Here is a 17,730-nt window from a genome sequence, read left to right as displayed (position 1 = left end):
CTCTCTCTCCGTCTCGCTTTCTCATTTCTGACATATTTTTAAATTCCAGTTTCATTTTATTTTATTTTTGTCCTACTCTTCAGCTCTCCCTTCTAAAGAAATTTGTACCTTCCCTATAACTCTTGAAGAATTTCCACTACCTGTTCCTTAAATTCCTCTTTTTTCAAAAGGTTAATTGGAAAGCACTATTATCTCATTTTTACATGATTACCCTGCATCTTTAATGTGAATTTTATTTGGTGCATGGTCTGAAATAGTTTTTGGATGTGTTTCAGAGCTTTCAAATAAAGACAAATGCACCACTGAAATGTATTTCCTGTTCAGTCTAATTCAGTTATTGTACGTTGGAGAATAATATGTAAATTCTGTCTGGGTTCCTGATAGTAATTTCACATTTTCCATTCCTAATATTCTCATGTACATGTTCTTCCATGTCACTGTTGAAGTGTTCTTCTCTAAAGGATCTCCTGCCAAGGATAGCCCAATTTGTCCAGCCTGTATACCAAAGTCTTCAGCTCTTATAAGCTCTATATGTCACATGTATGCCCCACGCACATGATGTCTGGCATAAAGGTACGCACGGATGCAAATACTCAGAACTTCTTTGACGCCTGTCCAAACAATATTAAATAACATTTGTCTAAATGTCCTTTTCTGTGCTGGTTGCCAAACTCTGTTGTCAGACAAGTGCCCTGTTGGAGTTTCTTCTTTTCCTTTTCTTCTTGTTTGTTATTGTTTTCATGTCATCTGGAAAGGGAAAATGTCAATGTGGGAGGCAGATTCCCCATAAAGACCATCACTACCAGTGTCTTTTTTGTTTGGATTCTTCCCACAGTCAAACTCAGTGTTCTATTTGCCAGGCATTTGTATGTAAAGAACCTACATAATCAACCATTCTCTTCGTCCATTTACCTGGAGAAACAACATCTTAAATTGTTGTCTCAGGGTGCTATTGTGGAATCCTCCCATCCTGAGGGCCAGCTATCTGCCAAGAAAAAAAGCAGAAAAAGTTAGGCCCAATCTGGCTTGCTGTCCGTCCTCCCCTGGGCATCTGTCTAGAGGCTAGTAAAAACCTTGAAGACCCTCCAGTGCTTCCTTCAGATTCCTCTGCCATGACCCCATTGAAGTTTGGCATGGATCCAGCTTCTCACATGTCCTCAGAAGCTTTCCAGATGTCTGTAAGGGGATTCTTCAGATCTTAGTGAGGGAGGAGATTTGTACAGAGAGTCATTTCAGGGATCTGACCCTCCAAGAGTGTTTTGAATAGACATTCTGCAGAAAAAGATGCTGCAAAAGGTAAAGCATATTTCCCCCGTTGTAAAGTATCCCCAGTATGAATGGCAAGATTTCACTCAATGTTTATTGTATGCTTTGATGGCCTTGAAACCTTCTCAGGGGATCTCCATTCCTGCTCCCTCCTGGTCTTCCACTCCAATCAACAAACCTAGAGAGTTAGATTCCTCGGGATCTGGACTCAGAGGAAAAATCCCTGGCTTATTATTTCCAGATCCCTTCCACCTTGGACTATGGTTCAGAGGAGGAGGATTCCTCAAGTCTAGACTCCCCTTTGGCAGAACTCTCCTTGGAGATACCATTGCCCATGTAGTGTTTTAAGTAGGATTGTTCTTAGGTCTCTGATATTCAAAAATGTTGTTATGAGCTCCTACAAATGCATTCTGCCAAACTGTCTGCTGTTCATCCTGGTCTGGATGCCCTTTTGGATACCTTTTTTGCAGCTTTTGTAGCCCCCGACTGTCAGCTTCCTGTATCTTACAAGCTAGATGAGTTCTACAAGGTGCCTGAGGAGTGCACATTTCTTTATAAATGCCCTTTTGATGACTCTTCTGTAGTGTCAGTCTCTTCTGACAAGCCATCCAAGTTGTTACCCTCCACCAAGCTGTTGCCTTTTGATAAGGAAAGTAGAGCCATGGAAACGTTGTGCAAGAAAGTTTTCACTGTTGCCACTTTGTCCTTTAGGGCCATTAACTACCAGGCTCATATGATCATTTATGTTTTGGCTGTCCTTTCTTAGATTTCTAAGGTGGTTTCTAACCTTCCTGACTCTGAAGGGAAGGCTTTTGGCCTTTTCACTGTTTGGCTGTACTTTGGAAGTTGCTTGCCATTCAGTCAGTTGCAGTTATGATGCAACTAATGCCTCTTCCAGGCTGCTTGCCTTCAAATGCCACCCGATGACATCAAGGCCAAATTTTTGGATGCACCTTTGGATAACAAAAACCTTTTGGGGTCTGCTGATGCTGACCTATTCAAGTCCCTCTAGGGTAAGGGCAAGGGCTTGTAGGAGCTGCAGCATATTTTTGTTTCTCCTATTCCTGAGTTTCAGAGGAACTAATCCTTCCAAATCTGCCTTTGTTCTAAGGCAGTCTTGCCCTCTTCCTAAGGGCAAGAAGGGTTCTTGGCATGTTCCTCTTGCTAGGTTTACCCAGAATCCTGCCTCCCAGAAATCCTCTTTTCAGGGCAAGTCTGATTCTGTTTGACAGCTTGTTTCCCCCTCCCCTTTGCCAGGTTCCCTTGTCCCGTCACCTTTCCCTGTCGCATCCAACTTCGCTTCAAATCACCTCAGACTCTTGGGTTTTGTCCATTATCTGTCAGGGATATTTCATGGTTTGAAAGTTTCTTCCTCCTTTTTCAGGCATTCCTCAGTCCTCTTGGTTCATAGGTTCATAGGTTGATACTAGGCTATCAGCCCTAGGGGCCTATGCAAGCCTAGCCATAACAATTCCCTGGATATTTCTTCCCACAATATTGACTTCTCTGGACCTCTGTCTAGCAGAGCGACTGACATGATCCCCAGGGTGAATTTCCTATCTCCCATCCAGTCATCAAGGTTCCTTTTGAAGAGGGCCAATGAGGCGCTCTGCTTGACATGTATGGGCAGTCTATTCCAGAGTATGTGGAATCTCTGGGTCAGGAACCTATCCCTCCAGCATGTTTTGTTTATTGTGATGACAAGGTTCAGATCCCTGGAGCGTGTGGCTCTGAGGGATTGGGATTTCTTTAAGTTGAGCATATCCAACAGCTCAGGGTTTGACATGGCCTTGTATGTTAAGCAGAGATCGCCTCTGAGTAGACAATATGCCACAGAGTATAGCTGGAGTTTTTTTAGATTGTCAGCATATGGCATCTGCTTTAGGCCTGTGATTCTATTAGTGAGGTATTTCTGTGGCCTTTCCAGCTGTTGCAGATGTCTTGTGAGGTACATACCAAATGGGGCATTATACTCTATAATGGGTCTAATGAGGGATGAGTACAGTGGGACAATGACCTCCTCCTTTCTGGATGAAAAGCCCTTAGTGATGAGGTGTGCCACATAGAAGGATTTCCTGACTGTTGTAGTGATGTGGTTATCGAAAGTGAGACCACTGTCCACCTGTGTCCCTAAGTCTCTCATCACACTTTCGATGTTTAGTGTCCTGCCACCTATGTGGTAATTCATGGGTACATATTTTTTTCCAAAGGGGATGGAACAGCTTTCTAATTTCCTGGAAGTTCTTTATTCTCCTTTGGATCAGGGCACCATTAAAGCCATGCCTCCCTCCCAGATAGGAAAAGGATTTTATTCCAGAATGTGTTTGTTTCGATGGAAAGAGGGTACGTGGAGGCTAATTCTGGATCTTTCCCTGCTCATTTCTCAAAATTCCTTCCTTTTGGATTTTATCCTTTTAGACCTTGTTTCCTCTTCTACTTCAGGCTTTTTGGTGTCTCTGGATTACAAAGATGCATATTTTCACTTCCATGCATCCTATTTTCAGGATTTTTTTTTACATTTTTCTGTTTCTTCTTTGCATTTTCAGTTCTCAGCTTTACTTTTTGACCTTTCTGCTGCTCCAAGGGTTGTCACCAAATGCCTTCCTTCTGTCATTGCCTTTTGCAGTCTTCAAGATATTCAGATTTTTTTTCCATATCTAGATGATCTGCTTATTCAAGCTGCTTTTCTCAGCAGTTTCCTTCAGGTCTCCAATTTACTACTTGCATATTACACGGTCTGGGGTTCAGCATCAACCTCCAGAAGTCAGTTCTGATGACTTCCCAGGATCATATTTTTCTTGGATACAGGTTTCAAATGGTCCTCATGTTGGCATGTGTTCCTGTCCCCAAGGCTCTTTCTATTAACCTTTTTTCTAATCCACTCTTCCTCTGGTGTTTGTGACAGCCAGGGACGTTTTCAAGGTCCTAAAGTTCATGGCTTCCACCATTCCTGTGCTCCCTCTCGCCAGGCTCCTTATGTGGCACCTCAGGTCGGTGTGCCTTCTGCATTGCCACCCCTTGGAGTTCCCCATGCCTTTTTCTTCCCTGTGTCAAGCTTGCACTTGAGTGGTGGATCCATCAACTCTCTGTCAGTCCAGAGCTTCGCTTTCCAGCTCCATTTCCCTTTCAGAAACTTTTTACACAAACCTCAGACAGGGAGTGGGATGCCTTCTATGTCCCCTTGAAGGTTCATGGTCTTTGACCTCATCAGTGGAGTTGTAAGTGGTTTTATTTTCTATTTGGATAAAACTTGAATGTGAATTTAAATCTGAGTTGGAAATACATTTATTTCATTTATGGATAAAACCTGATTGTTGTATAAACCCTATTTTATTGTATTTTTTACACCAAAACTATTATGTAATAATTAGGAGGCATGGCTTGCTTCCACTCCCCCATCTCCTGGGACACTCCCCCATGATCAGGGCATGCCCCAGGGGTGGCCAGTGTGGAAACATACCCCATCCAATAACAGATATAAACAGAGTCAACTCCCGAGAAATGTATCATGCATGAACTGCTCTTATCTGCTCTGAAAAACAGACCAGTAAAAACTTTGAATGAGAAAACAACAGGGTCCTAAGATTTATCTTGCAGTTGTTTCTACCAATCTTTCAAACTATAGGGGAGTGGAGGGTTGGCGTAATGGTTAAGATGTTTACCTTACAGACAAAAGGTGCAGAGTTTGATTCGCACATGAGGTAATTGGCTAAGCATAAAATAGCTCACAAGGCCGGTTAGTCTAGTACGAATGTATGAACTTGTAAGCCTTCCCTCCACAGCTATACCGTAATAAGCTCTGGATGTTTAGCAAGGAAATTTTCAATACGCAAAAGTGGTGGTTGTTGTAGTCATTTTGGACAGATCACCAGAGCCCAACTGTGAGTATACAACTCTTATCAACTCTAGAAAGTTCGACTTGTACTTTACTAGGTTTTTGTCTTTTTTTAGTTTTCGGTGGAGACATAGTGAGTCTTTATACTAATCCTTTTATGCCCAAGGTGGTCATTGAGTTGTCTGTTAAGCAGTCTACTCATTTACCTTCTGTTTTTCCTTCACAGTATGCCAGTGAGAAGGTTCTTCAAACCCTGGATTTGCATAGACAGCTCAGATATTATTTAGATAAAAGTAATGTTTTTCACAAATATGAGTAGTTTTTTTCTTTTCATCCCAGGACTTTGGGTTTGGCTGTTTCTAAGCAAACCATCTCCTTGTGGATTTCTAAGGCCATTTTCTTTTGCTATTCTTTTCACAGCAAATGTCTTTCTTCATCAGTAAAGGTGCATTCTAGTAGGGCAGTTGCCCTCACTGGTGCATTTTACAAGGGTCGGGATACCGGTTCTATCCTTGAGACTGCTACATGGTGCTCTTTTCATAGTTTCAATTAACATTACAAATTGAATATTATTTCCACGACCAGAGCAGGCTTTGCCAGGGCTATCCTGCAAGAGTTTGTGGAAGGTTCTTCTCTGCCTTCCTCCTCCCGGGCTTCCTCCAGAGCTCTTATACTCTCCCTTAGGTGAAGTGATATGGAAGGACATAGTACAGTTGTGTAAAATCTTACATAACAGTAGAGGCCCATCTCTTCACTGTTGCAGTATTCGGACCCTCCCTCCTTTCCCCTCTCTTCTGACTCTTGCATGTGTTCTGATTGTCCTCCTGGCTTAGGGGCCCTTTTTCCTTCTTCTTCCTTTACTTTCCTTCTGGATGCACATGTTTCTGTTTGTCCCTGAGGGTGTTCTCTTCCTCCTGGGGCTTTTTCATTTCTGAGTTTGTGTCCGGTTGTCACCTTTATGCCCTACTTCATGCATGGAGGGTATACGTGTGATGTACGGTGCCTATAAGAACTGAAGGCTTTGGTATACTGGCCAGACGTTGGAAAGAGATCCCTTAGATGAAGAATACTGCAACAGTGAAGAGAAGGGCATCTAATGTTATGGTAAGATTTTACACAACTGTACTTTTTCAGAAATCTATCCTCTTCTGTTATATTTTCCCTTCTAGGTTCCTGTATACAACTTCACTGTTGCATTTCAGATTCTGTTCCCCACTCATGAATAATATTCCCTTCTCACATAATTTTCTTAAGCACATTAATAGTAGCTTTGGATGGAATATGAATACGTGTATGTGTAATCCTCCTTCCTTGGTAATATATTGCTGCAAAAACCTTGAGTCATTGTTGGTAGTTCTTTCAGTACAAGTCCTGTTAGCACTGAAAAAATATTGATGATTTCTTCTGTGTTAAGGTGTTTTGCACATTTTTACATTGCTGAAAAATCTTGATGCCTACCACAGATCTGAACATATAGTGGAGATGTAGTAAATAAATGCAGATTGCTTAAATACTAAGGTGGAGTCTGCAAATCTCATTCATTTCACAAGTTCCATTCCATGTTTGAGATGTAAATCATATTTTTAAGGCATTACTGTATTAGTCTTCTGCATCATTGACTTTGTTTTATATTCAGGTTCTGCAAGGTTTAGACTATCTACACAGCAAGTGCAAAATCATCCATACTGATATAAAGCCAGAAAACATTTTAATCTGTGTGGAAGATGCATATGTAAGACGAATGGCTGCAGAAGCTACAGAGTGGCAGAAAGCAGGTGCACCCCCACCCTCCGGATCTGCAGGTAATTCTGTAGTCAAGAAAAAAATGCTTATTTTCACTTTTTATTTCAAGTAGCTTGTTCATCTTTTTGTTAAACAAGAAACATCTTTATTAAATTATCTCTTATGACATAGGGAATCATACATTTATATAAATGAAAACAAACCATATTGAAGTAGTCTCTGTTGCAAGCAGTTGCAAAAATTATACATCACTTATAATTTACCCATTCATTGTCAAACATTGCATAGCTCATTTAAATCCTGCTTTCTTTTAAACCTCATTCCTCCCCTGTATGTATTGTTCCCACAATTCCCATTTTTCCTTTGTAATTTGCTCCTACCCTTTTCTAAAGATCCCAATTCCAGTTGTTTTATCTCTGTTACTATATTTACTACTTCTAGTACAGTTGGTTTAGACTTTGATTTCCATTTTCTAGTAACCGCTTTTTTGGCAGCCACCATAATTAGACTCAGCAAGGCCTTACTATGTCACTTCCGATTCTGCATCATTTATTTGTATATTTAACATTTGTGCACCAGGAAAGTCAGACTTGGAACAAAGCCAATTTTCTGCGGTGGCCCGGGGAGAAACACTTCAGACCTATGTCTTTGAAATGTGGAAGGAAACTGGAGCACCTGGAAGAAATCCACTCGAATGCAGGGAGGACATGCAGACTCTGCACAGAAGGCAGTCCAGCCAAGAATCCAACCGGAGAACCTCTTACTGTGAGGCGACAATGCTGCTGCTGCACCACTGTGCCGTCCATCATAGCTCAGAAAAATCATTTGCCTAGTTACACTAATTTGCTCACCCAGTATCTCTGCTAGAGTAGTCTGCAGGGAATCTTTAAAGTCTGCCATTGCACTTCCAGAAAATATGTTCCCAATTACCTGTTTCTTCCCATTCACATCTCCAACATTTGCTGTCGACCTGAGGAAAAATTCCCTGGAGTCTGTTTGGGGTATAAAAATATTTATGTAAACATTTCCAAGCAAAATCCCAAATCTAGATTTTGTCGTGTATTTGTGGCATGTATATATCCCTCCATTGTTTGCTTGTGAATTGCATATACAATCTCTCTTCCCAATCCTTTCCAACCTCCTCTGATTGATTCTTATAGTTATCATGCAATATTTTATATGCTGTGCTAATTATTCCTTTTGTAATGCAGCTTCTGTTCTAGATTCTATAAAAACTCTACCAATGCTAGTCTTTAATTTAGAACCCCCTGTTTCTTTCTCTTTGCCTATACTCTGATATCAATCCGTGACAGGGAAGGAAATCTCTAACCTGCAGTCCAAATAAATTCTTGGAGTCTTCCCATTCTGTTGCATTTCTCTCTCTAGTAATTTGCTCCCAGTACCTTGGTTCCTTGCCAGTTTTCTCCAATAATTTCCAGCCCCCTCTTACTTATTGTCTGTATCCCTGATTGCAATCATCCCTATCGTCAGAATCTCCTTTCTCTATTCCCATGTTGGCTTAGTTCTTAGAGTACTTTCTGCTACTTTGAGTATAATATTCTGTATGATTATTGTTATTCTCCTTAAAAGTCTGCATTCAAAATCCCAGTCTCTCCTTGATTCTTGAGCCCCCCCCCCGGTATCATAGTCATCCCTTTCCATTTTGAATTATAGGTTTCTGCTTGTGCTTTGTATAGGAGCCTTAACTGTGTAGCTCTGAAATACTCCATCAAATCGGGTAATCCCAATCCACCTTGTTCTATTGGAAGAATCATCTTATCCCCCTTGACTTTCGCTGTCTCTCGCTGTCTTCCCCTCCCAGATAAAATCCTTCAGCTCTTTATTAATTGTGATCCACAGCTTCTCCTCTGGTTGATAAAAATATGCCTGACGTGTATAAGACTAAAGGGACTAAAAACATTTTAAATGCTTGTATCTTACTATCCATATAACAGTGCTTCCAATTTCTAAGTTTTTGTATTATCTTTTGTGTAGTCTCTTTTCACATATCCTTAGCTGCCACACCAGAATCATTTTTAATCCAAACTCCTAAATATTTCATTTTATCATGTCCCCATAAATAAGGATATTTCTGAACTGATTTATGTATGGGTACTAATTTACAGCTTTTGCCTTTGTTTAAGCTTCATGTATCCCGAAAAATATGAAACTGTCTCAAAATGTTCCATAACACAGTAATGTCCTTTTCTGATTTTATCAAGTATGAAATAGTATCATTTATAAATGCAGCCAGCTTCTCTTGACTACCATACCAGTTATAGCCTTGAATTTCTGAGTGCCTTATTTTCTTTGCCAGTCGTTCTAAACATAATGCAGATAACAAAAGGAAAAGAAGACACCCTTGCCTGGTTCCTCTGCTCAAGCAGAAATGATCAGAGTGGAACCCACCCACTTAAGTTTTCACTTCCCATCACTCATATAGTCTCCTAATCAACCTTATAATTTTATCAGGGAATGCAAAGGCTTCCATTTCCCTGCTAATAAAGTCCCAGCTTACTCTGCCAAATGCTTTCTCTGCATTAAGACCCACCAATAACAGTGCTATTGTCTTGCAGTCTGCTTCTCTCTTGATCATCAGTGTTCTGTTAATGTTGTCGGTTTGCCTCCCCTAAACAAAACCACATTGATCCATATCTCAAATTTGGCATCACTTTTGCCATTCTTTTAGTCATTATAGACAAACACTTTATAATCATGGTTAGTATTAAAATGGTCCTGTATGAAACTGGATATGATGGATCTTTACACTCAGCTACCACCGCTTTCTTCCAGTGTGTTGATATTTTTTCTCTAAAAATGTTAAACAAAACCTTCCAGATTTTTATCAGCTTTTTCCCTCCTAGCTTCCAAACTTCCACAGGCATGCTGTCTGTTTCTGGGGATTTTCCTGTAGATTGGTTATACATCATCATTTTTACGTCATCTCCTCCTATCCTGTTAGTAATTCAGCCTCATCTACCTCTAATCTTGGCATATTTAATTTTTCCATAAATGTTTCCATTTGTACCTTTTCTTGATCTCTATATTTCTCTGCTTTATACAGACTTTCATAGAATTTCCAAAATATTTCCAATACCTCTACAGGATCTCTTATTATTTTCTTTTTTATAGGCTCCCTAAGCTTGGTGACAGCCCTTTCTACTGTCTGTGGCCTGAGGAATTGTGCGTTTTTGTGCTTAGAGTTATTAACAAAAAACAGTGGCTTAACAGCAGTCTTTCTAAAGTCATGCATAATATTGAGGTAATCCCTTATTTTCTGTTTAGGATTCTGCAGATGCTCTTCGTGTTTCACTGTTGCAGTCATGACCCTCGGTCAGTCCGAATGCCAGAGGCTTAGTATTTCTGGGTCAGTTGCTGTCGCTCCAGGACTAATGTCACGTCATCAGTGGTATAAAAGCAGGCAGCCAATGCCATTACATCAGTCTTTCTTGCCGAGGAGCCCAAAGCAGAAGGAGTCCACACGAGTGCTGGTCGGCCACTACCTGAATTTCGTTTCCATATTGAAGTTGAAGTCTTCTAAACCTAAGTACCCCATTGGGGATCCTTTTTTCTTGCTCTAACCGATGTCAGAAAAAGTTAACAAACTTTGGAAAAGTGGAAAGCAAATACCACACTGAGACTTCCATTCTTACTGCATCACCTGTTTAGCCCCAGACCACGACATTCCTCGCTGTCGCTTTTGTGCTTTGTTCAACGCCAGAACTATGCATCATCAGGCCCTTATTGTGGCTAAATATTTTCGCTCTCGATCACCGTATGCAGAAATGGATTTGCTAAGCCTTTCGACTACCGATCTTCTGAAAAAAACGTAAGGATAAAGACAGAGACCGACTGCACAGGTCCAAAACTGCTGACGATGCTTCCGTTAAGCTAGTCACAAGTTCGCCGGTCCTCAGTGAGGTGCTTTCGCAGTCCCTGATGCCCGCTTCTGTGGATACACAGACCGCTGCTGAGACTCGTTCGGAGTTCGGTATGCCTCAAGACTCTTCTTTGACTAAGGATCCTGTGGATGTCTCTACCTTGGATGGGTCCAGAGCCACTGAGCAGGCACCAGCTTCTGAGGAAGTTCTTCGCATTACAGATACTCGACACAAACCCACAACTTCTTTTGCGTCTTCAGTTCTTTCTAAAACTTTCGAGTTTCTAAGGCCCAGGGTACGAACTACGCCTAAAAAAACGACCCAAGCTCAGGCACCTGCTTCCATGCCTCAGTCTCAAATGCATAAAATGGTGGAAGACCTTATCATGCTTATTAGGGGAAGCCAGCCTACCCCTTCCAAAAGAAAAAGGGACTTGTCCCTAGCAGTTTTATCTGTTTCTAAATATGAAGACATGTAACCCCTGTCTGCTTATGAGGATTCAGATGCAGAGGAAATCCATTCCTTGGAACTCCTCAAACAAAAAATATCTACCTTTCCTGCTTGTGCAGAAAATAAAGAATTACAGGAGCTTATGCATTCTGCAAGCCAAGTTACTAAACACACCTTGCAATGTGGCTTTGACGCCCTAGAAGGATCTTGCAGGGCAGCAGTCACGGGTTATGTACTTATAAGGCATGCTTGGCTTAAGGAACAGACCTTGCCAGACCATGTCAAATCAAAACTATTGGACGCACCATTGAACAAAGACAATTTGTTTGTCACCAAGGCAGAAGAGGTCTTAAAAATGATGGAAGAAAAATCTAAATCTATGCAGACAGTTAAAGACTTCTTACAGGTCCAGCCTTTGAAGTTCAGTAGGCATTGCCCCTCCAAGCACTGGTCCTTTCTGGCCCCCTCCAGGTCAGCTCAGACAAGACCTAGGGGAAGCAGACCCCCCCCCCCCAGACAGCAGTCCCAGGGAATGCAGAGATCTAAACAATGGAGTTCCTCCACTTCAGAAAAAGGGAGTGCTAAGCCACCCCCTTATGGAAAGAACTCAGAATGACCTTACACCTCTGCCCACCTGCTTGTGCCCCTAGGAGGAAAACTCTCCTCCCATGCAAAAAACTGGGCCTCTATTACCAACGACCGATGGGTCCTCAACATAGTGTCCCAGGGATAAAAAATTTATTTCCACAATCTGACAACCCCAAAAGGGTTCCCAGATCTTCCTCCAAACCGGTGTGCAGAGGCCAAAAAACAAGTCCATTCCCTGCTCTACATGAGGGCAATACAGCCTGTTCCTGCAGACCAGATAGGCCAAGGTTTCTATTCCAGGCTTTTCCTGGTACCCAGAAAAGAGGGCACCTGGAGCCCAATCATTGATCTATCAATTCTAAACACCTTCCTGGTGATACCAAAATTCAAAATGCTCAGCCTCCAGCAGCTTCTTCCTATGCTTTCCAAGGATGCTTGGTTAGCCACCCTAGACCTATAAGAGGCCCATCTACACATCCCATTCAGGGATTCTTGCAGGAAATATCTATGTTTCAGGGCAGGATCTTATCCACTGCTCCCAGAGTTTTCACAAAATGCCTGGCTCCAGCCATTGCTTTTTGCAGACAAAGGAATATTCAAATTTACCTCTACTTAGACGACTGCCTGATTCAGGCAGACAGGAAAAGCGGTTTCAGCACCTGACCTTTGTAAAAGGACCTACTGACCTCCCTGGGGTATACTATAAAAGAAAAGAAATCCAAACTAGTCCCCATTCAAAAAATTGTATTCCTGGGAGCAAGCCTGGACACAGCATCCCAGGTGGCATTCCTTACTCCAGAAAAAACAAGCCTACATGACAGGCTACTTCTCTCAACTAGCCACCAGAACCCAGTTATCCGCAAGGAAAAACCTGCAAGCTCTGGGGTTCATGGCCTCCTGCATTCTACTCATTCCATATGCCAGACTGCATATGAGGAAACTGGAATGATACCTAAAAAGCCTTTGGTGTCAACGTTCTCAAGACCTGGAAACTATCATACCTGTAATACCCTGTCTAAGGAAAGATTTTCTTTTGTGGGCAGCAGCATGCAACCACAACAAGGGTTTTCCCTTCTCACAACCCCACGCCGCCCAGACCCTTACCACAGATGCATCAGGTTATGCCTGGGGTGCACACCTGGAAGGCAGGTGCATTCAGGGCCATTGGATCCCAAATCAAATACATCTGCACATCAACCAAAAAGAGATGCTAGCTGTTCAGCATGCTCTGACAGCTTTCAGACCCCTACTCTTCCCGGGGACTGTAGTGATTAAAACAGACAACACCACAGTGATATGGTATATCAGCAAGCAGGGAGGAACTCACAATTATCCTCTCTGCAGGCTCGCCATGACCCTTTGGTACACGGCTTCAGCCATGCAGATTCACCTGCTAGCAAAATTCCTGCCAGGCTCCCAAAACTCTCTGGCAGACAACTTAAGCAGAAACCTGCTAGACCCACACAAGTGGCAGCAGAGCCTTCAACCTTGTAACCCAGAAATGGGGCACCCCAAAGGTGGACCTCTTTGCCTCCCACAACAATCACCATCTCAGAAAATTCTGCACCAGGGAACCTCACAGCAAGGCCTGGAAAAAGTGGATGCTCTATCCTTCCATTGGGTAAACCTCTCGATCTATGCATTTCCCCCTCTACCACTAATTTCAGGGGAGGAAAAACCAAGGACAATCTTGATCGCCCCAGATTGGCCACACCAGCACTGGTACCCACTGCTGCGCAGACTGTCACCCATGCCACCTACCTCAGATCCCAACAGGCCTGACCCAGAAGAATGGAGAATTCATGCATCCACAATGGCAGATCCTGAACCTGACAGTCTGGCTTATTCCCTGACCTCGCCTCCAACTGCCAGCCTAAGCAAACTTGTCCTGGATGTTATACGTGAGGCCAGATGCCCCAGCACTAGAAAATCCTATGCTGACCAAGTGGAAAAGGTATTGCACCTAGATCCAGGCTAAAGGAGCTGAAACAGCACAGCCCTCCCTACCTCTCATCCTGGATTACTTAGCAGACCCTACTACACATGGGCCTATACTTCTGTTCTATTAAAATTCATGCCTCTGCCATCTCTGCTCATTACAGCACAGAGCCACCTTTCTTCTCTCACCCTCTCATCAAACAGTTCCTAAGAAGGGCTAACAATTTAAGGCCACCCAGAAGAGCTCCTACCCTGCTTGGGACCCTAACTTTGTGTTGGAAAAGCTCAACCTACCCCCCTTTGAGCCTGCAGCTTCAGCAGAGTTAAAATTCCATTCTTGGAAAACAGCCTTGCTTCTGGCCATCACTTCAGCTAGAAGAGTTTCAGAGCTACAAGCACTCATGGCTGTAGAGCCCTTCATCATTTTCCATGCTGACAGGGTCTCCCTCAGGACTAACCCAACTTTCATGCCTAAAGTGGTGTCCAGTGTGGCTCTCAACCAATCAATTTATTTGTCCACCTTTTTCCCTAACCCACAAAACAAGGGGGAAAGAATTCTGCATTCTCTAGATGTGCACAGACGACTTGGATTCTACCTGGATAGGTCTAAATCTTTTAGGAAAACTGACCAATTGCTAATCAGCTTTGCAGCAGGTGCAGAGGGCAAGGCCATATCCAAACAAAGAGTCTCCAAATGGATAGCCTACTGCATCCATTTACACTATAAACACCATGAGAACCACCCCCACAGGGGGTCAGGACGCATTCCACCAGGGCAACCTCCACCTCTGCAGCTTTTCTCAGAGGGGTCCCTACCAGGGGCATCCTGGAGGCTGCAACATGGACTTCTCTTCATACCTTCACCAAGCATTACCACCTGTCTATCTTCTCCAAATCCAGGGCAGGCTTTGCAACTGCAGTCTTGCAGGGCATCCTAGCCAGCCCCCAGTCTTCTTGATTGCCTCCACCCTTTTCTTCAGCATTGGGAATCAACCCAAGTGTGATGACTGCAACAGTGAGACACGAAGAACATAGTACAGTTGTGTACACTTACCATAAATGTAGATGCTCGAGTGTATTCACTGTTGCAGTCCTGGTTTCCCACCCTCCATCCCCCTTGTCTCTTTCACTCTCTCTCTCTTCCTTACTCCTTAGAGAGAATTTTTGGTATTTACTTTCTACTGGTTGTGTTCTTCCACCATAACCTAGCTCCCTATTTGGGGGCTCCTGACAGTTGGGGCAAGAAAAACTGATTTAATGGTGTCAGCTGCCTGTTTTTATACCACTGACGACCTGACGTCAGTCCTGGAGCGACAGCAACTGATGCAGAAATACTAAGCCTCTGGTATTCGGGCCGACTGAGGGCTACCCCTGGCAGGATAACCACATGTGGTGACTGCAACAGTGAATACACTTGAACATCTCCATTTATGGTAAGTGTATACAGCTGTACTTTGCTCCTCTTCTTCTTTGAGATTCCCCCTATTCTGCAGTAGTTTAACATTTGTCAGTTTGTCTAAATAATTCTTGTTATTTCTTAACCATATCTCCCTTTCTTTTATTTCCACCCTACTTTTAAACTCCACTTATCCCACTCCCTAGCTATATTTTCAGATGAAATGTCTGTCTTTAATAGTTCCTGGATAATTTCCACTACCCATTCCTTAATTCCTCTCTTTTCAGTGGATAGGTGGGAAGGTGCCAGTGTCTCATTTTTATTTCATTACCCTGTGTTTTTATTTTAGTTATTATTGGTGCAGGATCTGAAATATTTATTGGGTGCATATCAAGACTTTCAGTTAAATGTACATATTCCTATGAAATGTAAATTCTGTCTAGCCTAGCCCAGTGTTTGTATCTTGGGGAGTAATATATAAATTCACTCTGGACTCCTAGTACTGAATTCAGATCTTCCATGCCAAATATTTTCATAAATTTCTAACTGTCTACCCTCCTTTGCTTTTCTTTCCCTTCTGGGCCCCCCAGACACATCTTTGCTGTTGCAAATCAAATTCCAGCCCCCACCTGTAAGTAATATTTCTTGCTGAAAGCTGATTATTTCTCCCAGAAATTTCTTAAGCTGCATTATAGCAGTTTTAGGTAGAGTATAAATGCATGCCAGTGTAATCCTCATCCTCCTTTCCCAGTAGCCCTGTGGTACTACAAATGTACAATTATTCTTTTTTATCCTCTTCTATCATTATTGGAGCTCCTCTTGGAATTAATATAAGTATTCCTATTTTCCTTTGCCCCGGGTATTCTGCTGAATAACTATCCTGGAAGCCTTTCTTTATCAAATTCACATGTTGAGTTCTTTCCAAGTATAACTTCTGTAGCATTGCTGTTTGTAGTCTACATTTTAGTATAGGTCACTACTCTTTCTTTTTTGTATTTATCTGTGAGACAATTGACATTCAAATACATTACAGAAAGTATCATTGTATTAAAAAGTTATTATTCCCACCTTTTATATATAACAGCTTTTTTGTTAATTGTCTAGTTCCAGCTTTTGTGTTACATGCATACACTGTTTGGCAGGTTGAATTTTTATACAGTTGTTTCTTGTCATGTCCATTTGAGCCTATGTGACATCTTACAAAACGTTTTGTTTTATTGAAAACCCTCAAACAAAAAAACACCCCCCAATACCCCCTCTAAAATCTATTAACTTAATACTAACACAGAAAACTATGTACATCTTCAAATATTGCAGTTTTACCCTCCTAATAGGAACAAATGTCCCAAACTTACAGCTAGACTCACAGACTTAGGTTTGCCTTCATAAGTGCGTTATTCACTCGTGCGACTCCACTTTGTGCGAAAGGAGGTTTGCAAAGTTGCAAAACCTTGACAGAAAATTGTCCGAATGTGCAATGGGCGAATGCACATTGGCATTCACTCATTGCAGATTTGACATTGTGGGTGCGGATCCCACTATAGTGGGGATCGGAAAATTATCCCATTCCCCACTATAGTACGATCTCGGCATTGGTATATTAAAGTAGGGGGGGCTTGCCCCCCTGCATTACGATGTGTTAGTTCGAAAGTCAGCAAATCAGCTTTTCGATTTGCTGACTGTCGAACTTCTGAGAATGTCAAAGTTTGAATTTCGCACATTTAGTTCGCCCAGATGCATGATCGATATTGTCCTTTATGACAATATAAAGGTGAACTCAGACTTAAGTTAACCTAAAAGAAAGGTAATCCATGCTATGATGCATGGTGCAGTCTGTGCTTCTACTAAGTGTTGTCTGGCTTTGTCTTATCTTTATAGCTCTCCCTGCTAGAAAAACACTTGAATGCTTTCAGAGAACATTATCTCCATTATCAGATTGTCACCATGGCGACATGAGGACCAGATACAGAATTGCTACTAAGCATACATTTATTTGCTAGAAAAAAGCCTTAAAATATTCAGTATTCTTTTTCATTTACTTGCTCTCTTAAAACCTGTTATTAGATCATGCTAAGGGCCTTAATCCAATCATTCCTCCATGTAAGAATGAGAAAAAGAACATTAATTTTTCTTTTGTCATGCTGTTCTAACCTGACATTTTTTTTACGTTGTAGTGTCTACATTTCTTAAAACTGAACAAGGAGAAAGAAAATGAAAAAAAAACAGGAGCACCTGTTTACTATAGTATCCCCTTTACACTTAAAAATAACCGAGAAAAACCTTTCTAGCATGCAAAGAAAGTCATGGACCATAAAAACAGTACTATTAAGAAAACATTTTGTTTTGATTACAGTTAACTTTTTCCCTCCTCTTCCCTTCACTCAAGTATCCTTCAGAACATTAATGACATGAAGTAGGGCATATACTGTAGAGTCCCTCACAAGTCCAACGTCCAAAAAAGTCCAGTATTTCCAGATTTTCTTTTTCTGTCATATTTCACAAATATAATTATTGGTTTGTAATCCCACATTTGTCAATCTCCAAGTTACTGGTTTTATTCCAGTTCATCTCCTTCTCGCTGATCCTGTCTCTGCTTCATTTCCAATGTACTCTCAATTCTTCTAGTCAGCTCT

The 17,730-nt window shown here is 41.9% G+C and overlaps 1 protein-coding gene across 2 annotated transcripts in view; it reads left to right on the top strand.

Annotated features, from left to right (window-relative positions):
- The window catches only part of SRPK2 (SRSF protein kinase 2), a 3,154,866-nt gene that overhangs the window by 1,934,456 nt on the left and 1,202,680 nt on the right, over positions 1 to 17,730 (top strand). For both annotated transcript variants that reach the window (XM_044088527.1, XM_044088528.1), the window contains exon 8: positions 6,738 to 6,903. In XM_044088527.1, the coding sequence (XP_043944462.1) occupies positions 6,738 to 6,903 (166 nt within the window). The remainder of the gene's footprint in view (positions 1 to 6,737; positions 6,904 to 17,730) is intronic.

Source organism: Protopterus annectens, chromosome 11.part0, assembly GCF_019279795.1.
Source record: "Protopterus annectens isolate FY-2018-M chromosome 11.part0, PAN1.0, whole genome shotgun sequence".
Lineage (NCBI taxonomy): Eukaryota > Metazoa > Chordata > Ceratodontiformes > Protopteridae > Protopterus > Protopterus annectens.
Note: the sequence above shows the minus strand (reverse complement) of the source record. Positions and strands in the feature narration are given on the sequence as shown.